Here is a 12,701-nt window from a genome sequence, read left to right as displayed (position 1 = left end):
ATTTCTTCAGGCTATTCTGGCCAAGCTGGACGAAGGCCTTATCTGCAGGAAATATTGAAAGTGCGTGGAGAACTGTTAGGTTATAGCCTTTTAATCCTAAAGTGGCATTGGCACGGTTTAGCAAGTTAGAGAATAAAAGACCTTCTTCTAGCAGTTGCTCTAGGTCTGTTATACAAGCAGAGGATTGGAGAAAGATTAAACAGCTTCTTAGAGAACTTTTTGCAGACTTCCGGGACTAAAAACGACTAAAATGTTGAGCCGAACGATGCATTATCTTTCTACAGAGAATATCCTGCTTAAGCTACAGAATAGGGGCCTCCAGACGGCTCTCTAGAATAAGAAAAAGAGACGCCAACGTGCAAAGCCTTTACAGTTTGAATTACGGGCTCCTGAGGATGGTAATGCAGTATTCTATTCTCCTAATAAAATCCAGCAAGCTCGGGATTTTCAAGCAGAAAAAGAGAAGCAAATACAGCTTTCAAAGGCTTTAAAAAAGGAAGAGAAGCTACGCCGTCAGCTAGAAAAGGAAAAGAAACAACAATTAATTAAAAAAGGAAAAGAATCAGGGCATCTAATTAAGAGATACGTGCCCAAGCAGCGGAGGAAAAGAAACGCCAGAAGGAAGAGGATCGGTTGGCTAAAGAGGCCAATATACAGCTTTAAAATGACTTTAAACAGTCCAGAAAATGCAAGAAGAATCCTCCAGCAACTCCAAAGGCAAAGAATCAGGAAGATATTATTGTCCCAGCACCTGAAGTTGTTGGAGAGGCCTCTACCACGGTAAATCGCCGAGGAAGGCAGATCCGGCTACCACATCGCTTTCGGAGCGATTAAAATTTGTACATAGCTTCTTTAGGACCTTAGTTTCAGTACCTAAAAAGATCTCGGTATAATTTAAATTGTATATGGCTCAAAAGCTTCATTTTCGACATTGCGGTGGTGTGTTGAAATTGGGCGGCAGGCGGTGTCGGGCGGCAGGTAGTGACGTACAGTAATCAAGAAGAGCCCAACCAGCTCAATTCATTCAAATAAGACCTTTTTACCAATCGTACACTATTTCCTCTTCGGGACTAGCCATATATCTGACAATAACTCTAATTTTTTAACTTAACTATCTGACTGACGGGTGACTAAGTGAGGCCACGTGACCATACCGAATATGGTAGGTCCCTAACATACCCAATATCTCTCATAGATTGTGCAGATAATCCTTCTGAATACAATCACTTATGCAACTGTTAAAGGGTGCTAAGGGATCAGAGGTGATCAGTATGGATGGGTGCAAGGAGAAGGGCAAAGGAAAACATATTAATATAAATCCTATATATGTACTGACTGCCGGGCACTTTGGCTATTGACGACCCTGGAAAAGCCCTCTGAGAAGCTAAAATAAGGTATAATGTAAATCTCCCTCTCTTTCTCTCTTTTTGTCGACATATGTTACTCGCTAATTTTGAACCATTGCTTTGCCACAAACATGTTGCCCTTAGCTCCCTCATGCGTGATAATTCCAGCCGCCTCAACCTGTCCTGTCTTCACATTTTCCCCTATGCTAAAGCCCAGTTAGTAGATCCTAGATAAGTGAAATAATTCCTAATACGTACCAATGATATCTAACCGTGCCCAGTCTTATTTTAATTACTCACTGAGAGACAGTCGTCACAGCTACATGGGTGAGACTTTCGGAGTCATGGAAAAGAGAGGTCTTAGTACTCCACTTTCAGGTAGTATACTGTGCGTGGGCGGCACCGCGTATATATCTCTATGGCTCAGTAGTAAATGCGGATACTACCCAATGCCAAGTTCTTCAGAATTCCAAGAAGTGATATAACCCGATATAGAAGTTATTTCATGAGCGCCCGTTCTTGGCATATACAAAAGTGAGCGGAGAATTTCCGCACGGCTTGGTAGGGTGATAAAACACAGTTGGCCTTGGTAACTGTGTCCCAGTTGCCAGATTAAATTAACTTAAAACAGTAAGAAAGAGAGAAACTCACTCAAACCAGCTCAGATAAGTCTAAAACTATTATCGGCGCTTTAAAGGAGGCTATTTTAATACATTTACAAGATTACTATTAGGAGCTGAACCCGTAGAACCTATAGGATAGGCTATGTACAAAAAGAAATCATTAAGGAAGAAAGGAAAGGGGCAGAATACAAGTAAATAAGTATAAAAGGAAAGTCACTTGCTGTAATTATTAAGGGCTGATAGGCCAGAGAAGTTAAAACAGGCTCCAGCCCTTTACAGTTACAAGTATCCTGTGCATCACGGTATACCGTTATCTAACAAGGCTATTTTGGCACTAAAGGTCTTGGATTGACCCCAGACACTGAGCACTCTCCAAGACGCTAGGAAGTAATTAGATCCCATAAGTTATCCCGATATTTCTTTTTTTCTTACTAGTAAATCACCTTTAAACAGTGGAACAACATTTCCGACGCTCGTATTATCCACTTTCAAGAGAGTTATTTGTGACCCACCTTAAAACAGTGAAACAATATTTCCCAACGCCCTTATTCTCCACTTTCAAGATAATTAACTAATAATTAAATATTCCAGGTGCACATGTTAATACACAGGCACGGGTATATAAAGCCAGAGTAGATACTGAAGACATAGAATCTTATTAACAATATTATTCAATTATTCAAGCATTCTTATTCTTACTCGACAGTTGACATCATCAAGAAAACGACTATACGGTATACTTGCTGAACCCGGCCTCATTGGTCGACCGCCTTCCAGTCTCCGGCTGTCGCAGCTGTTCAACATCGCTTATTCGAATATTATTTGACGACCATGAAGTTTTCAATTCGACTTGTTGCCTTGCTGGCGGGATTGGCTGCGGGGATTCCCAGTAAAGTTGACAAGCGGGACCTAGAAGCAGAAGCTCTTGAAGAATACTGCGGCATAGAAGGGTTTGAAACGGGTGTTATGACGCAAACCGATAAAGGGCTTACAGGGACATGTGTCAACAAAGATTCTAAAGGTGCTAAAGGAACTATACAAGCTAGTATAGCATTTTGTAACAAAGTTGGCAGAGGATTTAGGGGAGCCGCAGGTCCTCATGAACTTGGTGACTGGGTGGTAAGTTCAATCCGTGGTAAAAAGTTTGCTTGCAGCTGTTGGCAGGGTGCTGATATACGTCACGACTGTGTAGATTATCTGTGGGCCGAAAGACAGCGGCAACCAAGCAGACGTGAAATCCGGTTTGGCTGTTTTGAATCAAATTATTGCCGATTCAGAAGGTGACATTGACAAAATTAAGAACCATATTATGTCGTTGTCAAGAGATGCACCTGGCACATTAACTGGCATGTACACCGCCCTTAAAAGCCCCCCCACTAAGAACGGGGTCGCCCTGGGTGGATGGCCAGGTGCTATTCCAGCAGGAGCGATAATTCTTTATGATTTTATCAATGCCAACATTGGAGAAAAGGGCTTATTTGACCCTTCAACCAAGGCAGGCCAATGGATACGAACTAACCCGATATCTGGAAAACCGGGACAACCATCTCCTTTCGAATTTGCCCCGGGGGGGTACTATAGTGAGTTTTATAGGCGCACACAAAAATGTGTACCCTTTAAAGACAAGAGTGAGTGGTATTGGTCTCAGGATGTAAAACGATGTAAAATTTGGCATGACGAAAAACAATGCGATACATCCTATGCCTATGATGCCGCTACGGATAATGGAAAAGAACAAGAACGAATATGTGACATGGAAATCAAGAAAAACCAAATAACGCCGCAGGAGAGGGAAGAGCAGATAGGACGAGAAGAGGCTAGCTGTGTCCGTCCCCAGTGGTCTTGCCAGAGCTTCGATGTGAGCGGCACTGTGGCGAGCCGTGTGGGAACCAGTGATTGGAAGTTCAAGTACTGTATGGGCGAGGACGAGTCATCTAAGGCTGTGTGCAGGTCGAACGGCGGGACCCCATTTATGGGGCGGGCCAAGACTCCGGACGAGATCGAAGAGGAGAAGGAAAAGCTGAGACAAAAAGACGAGGCTAACTGTGTCCGTCCTCGGCTGTCTTGCAGGGGCTGGAATGGGAAGTTTATATACTGCATGGAAAACGACGAGAGCGCTAAAAATGAATGCAAGAGGAATGGCTGGCTCCCAGGCTAGGCAGTTTACATTCCTACCAAAATGATTGCAGATGGCCTCATCAAAGCGATTAAGGGGATGGATTAAGTCAAATGGTGAAGAAGCTACAGTTGGAGGAATATCCTTTGATTAAATATCTAGGAGTCCCAGGTTGTGTTATATAGAGTCGTTCAACACCACTCTGCATTCTTTTGTTTATTTCCTATTTTGGTAATTACTTTGGCTTCATTTGTTTTGTTTTGATTCGGGGTATTGACGAAGGGGAGCGATAAGAAATATCGGGATTTAGTATCCAATTACGCCCTAGCGCCTTGGCGAGCGCTTAGTGTCTCCCTCTTAAATCATGTTAGTAGAAATGACCGCTAAACGTACGCGGAATAGAGATGAGATAATTCAACCTATCTCTGGCCGCATAAGCGAGCCGACCCACACATATAAAATACGTTGATTTATGTAGTTAGAAATATCAGACCTTACTTTCCTAATCGAGTCATATTATGATCACGTTCCACGGTTCAAATAGTTAACGTATCCCGTAAGCGAGTGGCGGATGTACACAGTAAGCGAGCAGCGGAACACCGCACCAAATTTCACCACCAGACGAAATTTCAAGGCCTTTATCAACAAATCAATTGCATTTCCATTTAAAAACTAATTAATAAATTGATTAGGACATTGTAATTGCTTATATCCTACAATATGGTAATCACTGCAGCGCGGTGGCGCTCGTACGCGCGGCCTAACTGTAGATAGTACTGGATCTGTAGGTGCAGTATCTTGAACTTTATGGACTTCATTCTCACGCTAGAATGGTTCTAGGTCTTCCTGAATACTAAAACCCTCTGTAGTAGCTAGCTGTTTAGTGTTCATTATATACTCTGAACCAATGGCGGCTGCTATCAGGCCAGGTGGACCAGAGGAATAGTGCATGGAGAGCAAAGCCCCGTTCATATTGGCTTGTAAGTCAGTCATACTACGAGCCCAGCGGCTACACCACAACTTTTCGAAACATGTTCAGAGTTTTGACCTAGTAGTTTAATTTTTTTTTTTTTTTTTAAAAAAAAAATAAAAAAAGGCTTACACCTCTTACTATAACCTATTCGGAATTTCTTTTACCACAAGACCGTTGCAAGCAGGTCTCGAGAGGAGTCGAATGAGTGCAGCGAAGGGTACCATGCCCTATCCAATTCAAGAAACTGGGGAAAGAAAAGAGAGTAGTGCAATGAATGACCTGCCGTGCTTCGGACAATGATTATGCTATGTTCATAAGCACTGATTTCATTGGTTATGTGATGGGTGCGGCCATTCTCATTATAGTCTTGGCAGCGACTATATTCTTGACCACAAATCTATCGTCGAGCTTGATTTGGTTAAGCGCCTCAGGCTTACCACCTTAGCGCCGCAGTCGCAAGTGACTGCAGTCACATATGGGTTTTCATTAGTTCATTACGCTTGTCACTCAGAAATGGAGGCTCTCGCTGCTGAATGTGGGTACCACAGCCACCGCAGTGAACTGCTTTAACGGGTTTGCGGCATCGACGAGGTAGTCCTATTTTTGGCAGTGTTTCCTGGCGAAACCGGCTCTATCAAGCTCTATTCATATGACTTAATATTAAGATGCTTGCTCTGTAAGGTAACTCTCCCTAAGCAGTTTCATAAGATATATTGTCTCTATCCTTATCAGGTGTCCCCTTAAAAGAGTAAAGATAATAGTATCCACCAATATTATGAATGACTATGAGCAAATTAGAATTCCCAACGATATCTAAGAAATCAAGTGCCTAAGTAGTGCTTTCTCTCGACATGCCTCCGCGAACGCGTTTCGTGGTTCATTGTAGTAGTTGCTGTGACGGTCATCCGGATGCAAGATTCGAAAATATTGTAACAGACCGTTGTGACGGGAATACTGGCGAACACGTCGAACTGAACTCCGTAGTTGAGTAGCAAGACCGGAACAATACCAAATATTTCCCACAACTATTATTGGGATTGTAAAGTCTAAATTGGGCCAAGGGCGGACAACGGCAGACGTGAGACAAATCCATGCGCCGTCTCTGCATGATTCATCAGATGCGCTTTGTGCTCTAACTCTTTATTGCAGATATCGCATTTAGCACGCATTTCTTTCGGACATGGTTTGATGTGCCAGTCAACAAAGTGGCGGCTGAGAGATCTAGGGGTACTATATTTCTTTAATCGTTCATGTTCCGGAAGTCGGGGATTTCCAAGGCATAGGAAGCAGATCTTCGGCCTTTCATTTGGAGTTGTAATGCAGACAGACGCAACTGCTTGACAAAGAGCGGTACTGTGTTCGTTCGTTGAAGGATATTCTTGCCTTTTCGTCGGGGGAACAGACGGTAATCATCTATGGCACTGCATTTCCTTTTCTGGGTAAGATTGGCCGTCTGCTTGGTGACCCCTCTTCCACATCACAGAAAGCAAGCGCCGCATTGACTGCAGCAATCCGGCGCTGATATTCCTTTTTTACAGTTGAGCCCGGCATGGTCAGAACAGTGTCAATCAAAATTATATGCTGTGGAGTGATATACCCAGTACGCTCCAGAGCACCCAACACCTCTTCATCCACCAGCTTCCCAGACAGTTGCCGTTCACTGTCAATCACTGGCTGCTCGTTCTTATATCGTTCCAGGTTCTCACGCACTAGGCGGTTACGCTGCCGTTGCCACTCATTCCGGAACTCACATTGTGCCCGTTGATATCTCTGGTTCGCGCGGGTGTATTCTTTCTCGTATTTTTTTACGCCTTTCAGTGCCCGACGGGCGTGGTGCGACAGTCCTTTTGTCACTTTCTTTCGTCGGGGGTCAGTACCGAAATTTTGTTCAAATTCCCTTTCCGCTGTCTGGAAGGCCCGCTTCATCTTGTCACGGAGTTTTTTTCTTTCATTAACGTGCCCCTGAAAGCACGCACCCGCGGAATCTCGTTGACATGGCTGGTGTCATCTAGCTTGTACGGTTGTCGGGGGTCGATTGACCGGCTTATGGAAGCTGCGAACCGCATCAGCTGCTTTTGGGCCGGCAGTCTCCGAACGATCGCCTGAGCATCAACGTGGATACCCACACTATAGTGTTTAACAAAGGTGTCGATGCTAGCATGCTGCAACATCACGTTTAGGAGCTCATTTGTCACGTCCGCTGCTCGATAAAGAAGGTGAGGGTGTTACAGATTTTTGCATTATCAGCTTCACACCCAATGAACAATCGAACCTGTTTTAAATTTATCCATACCATAGTAACTAGTTATGGATTGACCGGCTTAGTAATACCCGTTATGGAAAACCAGCAATGGTGCGCTCGAAAACGCAACTTTTTAGTTTATTAACCGCAACTCTTGCATCCTCACGCAGCTTAAGGCGCTGGTTCAGGAACCATTGCCTTTTACTCCTCCCCCCTTGCTGCCCTGGCCGCCGGACTGCTTGTCGAACTGTGGGTCAACTGGATACGCGTCGGCGGCGGTGCCCTGGCGGCAATATGGTCCCAGACACGTGCAGCAGACTGCGTATTTGGCATGAAATGATTGCGTCCCGTGCGCACGGCGTGGAGGTCTTTTGCATGGCAAGGACACTTTCCTGCAGGGTCTCCGTGGCCCTGCGCCAGTCATCCTTGGGTTGTTGCAGTATGTCATTGCCCACCGAGACAGCAAACTGGATGTAGTCGATAATAGGACTCGGGACTCTCACATTCTGCTCTTTTATATATTCCAAAAGTCGCAAGCCGTCGTGGTGTAGAGACAGAGCGCTTTCGTGGTGTTGACGTGGTGCGTTCTCGCGACCGGCCGAGGGCCGGCCACTTCTACCTGCTCGCGAAGACAACATCGCGATACCAAAGAAATTGGTATCAGACGATAGCCGCTGGCGCAAAGAGAAACTTACCTAAATTTGAGGGCTTTTGAGCGTAGTTTGGGGACGTGATTTCAAGAATTGATTCTGCGCGGAAGTTGTTTTTAGCATCTGTATGTAACCAGCGCGGATCACCGAGCTGCGCGCCTCCGTAGTGCATATAAAATAGCACTTTTTACGACCTTAATATTTTAACAATAACATAGAGTTATGATAAATATAGAAGTATTCCTTAGTGTATGAATGATTCAGAATGCCTATATGGTTTGATTAGGATTTTTAGGGTTTTTGCTGGCTTATAATGCATGGTTGTTTTGAATACCACTATGTTTGAGTGTGTTTCTTGAAGTATAATAGACTAGGAATCCTACAAGGGTCTAGGCTTGGCGTCTGTGTGTGTGCTATTGTATTATTATATATTATAGATTTTAGGCCCTCTCGACATGTTGCTGTTAAGATATTAGGCTTATAAAAAGTGCTATTTTATATGCAATACAGAGGCGCGCAGCTCGGTGATCGAGTACGTTAATATAGGGAACGATATATCATTGATATCCTAGACCACGATAACTACCATACGTCTTCCTTGGATGGTTCTTCACGCGCTTGCTTGCTCTCTTCGCTAGGATACAGGAAAAGGGGTTAAGTACTCGGAGGAGTGAACCCCGCATGTTAGGCAACCACCTAAGATGCAGATCGTTACTTTATCAAAAATAATAACAATTATAGTGGACTGTTGTTTGATACTTAGAATATACTGGAAAATCCATCGAAATTTACAAACCTGCAGAGAAGAGGTTGTAATTAGCAGGGTTGGCCCCGAGAGGCTGATCAATGCCAAGTTCGTTCCCTCGCCTTGGTATTTATTACGCCAACCAGCCAACGGGAACATTTGTCTGATAGCCTGCATTGCTAGTACGTACAAATGTTAACACCATACCTCACGCCAACAGCCCGTCCGATGGCCTGATTTGACAAGAACACTCCATCGTTGGTTCTTACAGGGCGCAGCACGACTAGCAACACTTCTACTATGCCAAAATAAGGTAGGGCGTAGGTACAGTTCTTGTCTGCAAACGATATTCTGAACCCAATTCGTGTTCCGAAAATGCGCTACCGGATTCCTGTGGATATGCACTACTTGGGCCAAAAGACGAACACTTGCACAGAGGTCCACCGGGCGGGGCCTGAACTGCCTCCACTGGGGGGTTACGAAGCTATGGATTTGACGATAATGTGGACGAATTTGTTTGATGTAAGCCTTAGTCCTGTCTGTTAATATCTAACTCGTTAGTATAATTCTTAGCTTAATATATAAAAACCACCCTCCTCTTCGCTGGTCTAAAACTAAGTCTTTGATCCCAGCGGGCTTCCTGTGCCTTGTCCTTAATAACTTGATTATCATGTCGTCAGCTGGTCCTGAGACGTATGATGTAGTGGTAATTGGTGCAGGTATGGAGATGTCCTATATGCTATATGGTATCCATATAAATACAGTGTCTGATTATTACAGGATGGACTGGCCTTATCTCTGCATACACTTATCTACAACTAGCACCCGACAGCAAACTCCTGATCGTTGATGACGGAGGGACGATTGGAGGATGCTGGAATCGGGAAAAGATCTATCCCAACCTGTATGCGCAGATCAATCCCCCGAAATTTGAGTACTCCATGTGGCCGATGAAACCCGAAGGCGTCACCAAGGATGGATATATCCCTGCGGACACGATCCACGAATATCTGAACAGTTTTGCGGAGGAATTTAAACTGGTTCAGCGCACAAGACTTAATACCCGAGTGCTCGAGATCGACCGCATCGCTGACCGCCGGCGATGGTCCATCACAGTCAATAACGGGGCCAATCTTCTTTGTGAGAAACTGATCTACGCAACGGGCCCGACGTCCAATCCCATCGTTCCCCGGTTCCCGAGCGACGGGTTCACTTCCCCCGTTGTGCATTCCCAAGTCATCGGGGAGCATCTCCAGTGGATCGAGAAGAACTGCCGTCGAGTCACGGTGGTGGGAGGGGCGAAATCTGCATTCGATACGGTGTACATGCTTGTCAAGGCTGGACAGCATGTAGACTGGTTGGTTCGCGATAGTCCGTCGGGTGTGGCGGCCATGGCCGCACCCACAGTTCTCGGACTCTGGAGCAACGTTGACCACGTCGCCACTCGCATGGCGGCCAATTTCAGCCCCAGTATCATGAACACGTCCGGCTTCTGGTACCACTTTCTCCAGCGGACATACATTGGCCGTGCCATCACCCGGCTATACTGGCGGGTCCCTACATTTCTCGCCGAACAGCACGCGGGCTACAGCGCAAACGAGCAGCTGGGGAAGCTGCGTCCGCATCCGCCTGGAGCTGGGATGTTCTGGGGTAGCGGAGGGATCGGTGTTGCCAGCGCCCCAGAGTTCTGGAAGGTGTTGCACTCGGGCGACATAACGATCCGCAAGGGAGTGGAGATCAAGACCCTGTCGCGCGGCAACGTAGTCAATCTTCAGGATGGCGATTCTTTCCAAACGGACTTCGTCATCTTATGCACTGGCTATGACAAGGGGTATATGGCCATGACGCCGCAGCTACGTGAAGAGTGCGGACTTAACTACAGCATGAATGATGACGATCCATCTTCTCGCTGGAGGAACATGGACACACGGGCAGCAGCCCTGGTGGACGAGAAACTACCGTTCTTAAAGAACCCCCCTTCACCTCCCTGTCATTCTGAATCCAAGCCCTCACATGGCCCCAGTCGACACTATCGGCGATTAATCGTGCCCGGCTTGGCGGCAAATGGGGACCGCTCCATTCTCTTCCCCGGTCAGATCCATTCTGTCTTCACCCCGTTGACGGCCGAGGTTCAGGCGCTCTGGGGAGCTGCATTTATGCTGGGCTATCTGGACCTCCCTAGCCAGAAAGAGATGGAGTTCGAGGCAGCGGTGTTTAATGCGTGGACGCGTAAACGGTACTTAGAACAAGGAAAGAAACATGCCTATATTCTTTATGATTTTATGTCGGTGAGTTTCCTCCTCTTTCTTTCCTTTCTTTCTTATGCTCCAGATAGTTTGGACATATATTAATACTGAGTAGTACATTGACACACTGATGGGCGACCTGGGATTAAAAACTAAACGCAAATCGAATCCCCTCGCGGAGCAATTCGCCCCGTACCACCCTGGGGATTATCGGGGGTTAATCCAGGAATATCTTAGCGTGCGAGAGAGAAACAATAAGACAGCCTCTTAGCGTATCATGATTTCTTCCGATTTAGGGGAGTCGATTATATCCAGAATGAGAATATTAGGTTCCCTACCTTGCTACTTTTTGCCTCTGGCGTATTCAAAAATTGTGGCAGTTGAGTTAGCGCCAACAATTTCGCGCAAGTCGGGAACAACTCCCTCCTTAGCTTAGATATTCGAAATCCATACCTTTTGATCGTGAAATACGCGTTTTAATTGCCAAATTCGCCAGAATTGAGGCTACTTAACATTCAAAATGCTTCGTAAACGTTCCAGTACTGGCAAGGGGCTGGCAAAGGCTGACAACTCGCTCTATGATGAACGATCTTCGCCGTACTCGCATTCCTCGCGTCGAGCCACTACTCATACCGTGCGAGAAATAAGTACTATTTCTAATTAAATGCACCTGTGTGAGATGCCTCTAGGGCCTTTCACGACTCCAACAGCTCTATACAGCGTGTAAATTAAATAAATTCCTCCTTTATATAGACCCCAGCCACCATAATGCCTGAAATGCTGCCTCGTGAAGCATTTACAACGACTCTCCCGAGTTGCAACTTCCAGGAACTCTCCGAACGATCCACAGGCTTGCTGTAGAAATACCTAGTTTAAGTCCATCCAGGCCTCTAACACCGGGAATGTCAGCTTACTGGGCTATAATCTAGTAAATAGGGAGGTAGGAACTGTATTAAACAACCTGCCGCCTTAGTTAGTTACACGCTCGATAATGTGTCCACATGTATATGGACGTGTGTGGACACATTATCAAGTACTACAACCATTGGCCAGTGTTTCTCACACAGTGCAGGGATCAGGCGATCCTAAAGCCATTTAAAAAAGTCGTCGCTGTTAAAATAACCTGGTTTAATACCTGTACAGGATAACCGGCTGTTGGGGTTACTACACTGCAGATACTCCACGTATTTCCTCACTAGATATCTGCAGAATATCTAACTTCTGTGAGCGACCTAGGGTGCGGGATCCTGGCTTTTTAACACTACCACATTGGGGGAGTAATCTCTGCAGCCCTCCAACCAAGAAGAAGAGGTCGAAATATTAAAGCTATTTAATCTGGAGGAAGGCCGCGAGTGTGTGCAACAGCTGCTCGCTCGCCAGAGGAAAAATCTGTGGTAGGGTCAGTGACGGGTTCAGGATTAATTTCTGCATTGTTGCACGCTCAGTAAGCTGATCCGGCGATCCAACATTTATATAGCTTACATTACCGCTTTAGGAAACTACGTTGGCTTCAAAACCGCGTCAAAATGAACATTTTTCGACGTGGAAATGTGATATTTCCCGTTTGTACGGGCTGGGGAGGAGTTGCTCCTAACTTGCGCGAAACTGCCCCAATTTTTGAATAGGCCAGCTATTTCCCCTGCTGCCTTGATGTCCACTCCCACGCATATAATAAGCCCGACGTGTCTCTTTAAGCAACAACACACCTTCTTTTCTCATCGTTAATACCTTTCCACCTTCCTATCTCCCTCCAGTCAACC

At 45.7% G+C, this 12,701-nt stretch overlaps 3 protein-coding genes across 3 annotated transcripts; 2 read left to right on the top strand and 1 right to left on the bottom strand.

The window, feature by feature from the left end:
* Positions 1–2,800: 2,800 nt before the first annotated feature.
* Positions 2,801–4,127, top strand: ATNIH1004_002105 (uncharacterized protein; the record flags this gene model as incomplete). The annotated part of the gene is made up of 2 exons (XM_033566800.1): positions 2,801–3,088; positions 3,162–4,127. The coding sequence occupies 2 exons, from the start codon at positions 2,801–2,803 to the stop codon at positions 4,125–4,127; spliced, it is 1,254 nt and encodes a 417-aa protein (XP_033428795.1).
* A 2,344-nt stretch (positions 4,128–6,471) lies between these two features.
* ATNIH1004_002104 (uncharacterized protein) lies at positions 6,472–7,938 on the bottom strand (the record flags this gene model as incomplete). Its single annotated transcript, XM_033566799.1, has 3 exons — positions 6,472–6,915; positions 7,035–7,185; positions 7,658–7,938. The coding sequence occupies 3 exons, from the start codon at positions 7,936–7,938 to the stop codon at positions 6,472–6,474; spliced, it is 876 nt and encodes a 291-aa protein (XP_033428794.1).
* A 1,427-nt stretch (positions 7,939–9,365) lies between these two features.
* Positions 9,366–11,212, top strand: ATNIH1004_002103 (uncharacterized protein; the record flags this gene model as incomplete). Its single annotated transcript, XM_033566798.1, has 3 exons — positions 9,366–9,414; positions 9,476–10,983; positions 11,057–11,212. The coding sequence occupies 3 exons, from the start codon at positions 9,366–9,368 to the stop codon at positions 11,210–11,212; spliced, it is 1,713 nt and encodes a 570-aa protein (XP_033428793.1).
* Between the last annotated feature and the right edge of the window lie 1,489 nt (positions 11,213–12,701).

The sequence above is a fragment of the Aspergillus tanneri genome (genome assembly GCF_003426965.1).
Source record: "Aspergillus tanneri strain NIH1004 chromosome Unknown AapTan_1_pilon_pilon_pilon, whole genome shotgun sequence".
NCBI classification, from domain to species: Eukaryota; Fungi; Ascomycota; class Eurotiomycetes; order Eurotiales; family Aspergillaceae; genus Aspergillus; species Aspergillus tanneri.
Note: the sequence above shows the minus strand (reverse complement) of the source record. Positions and strands in the feature narration are given on the sequence as shown.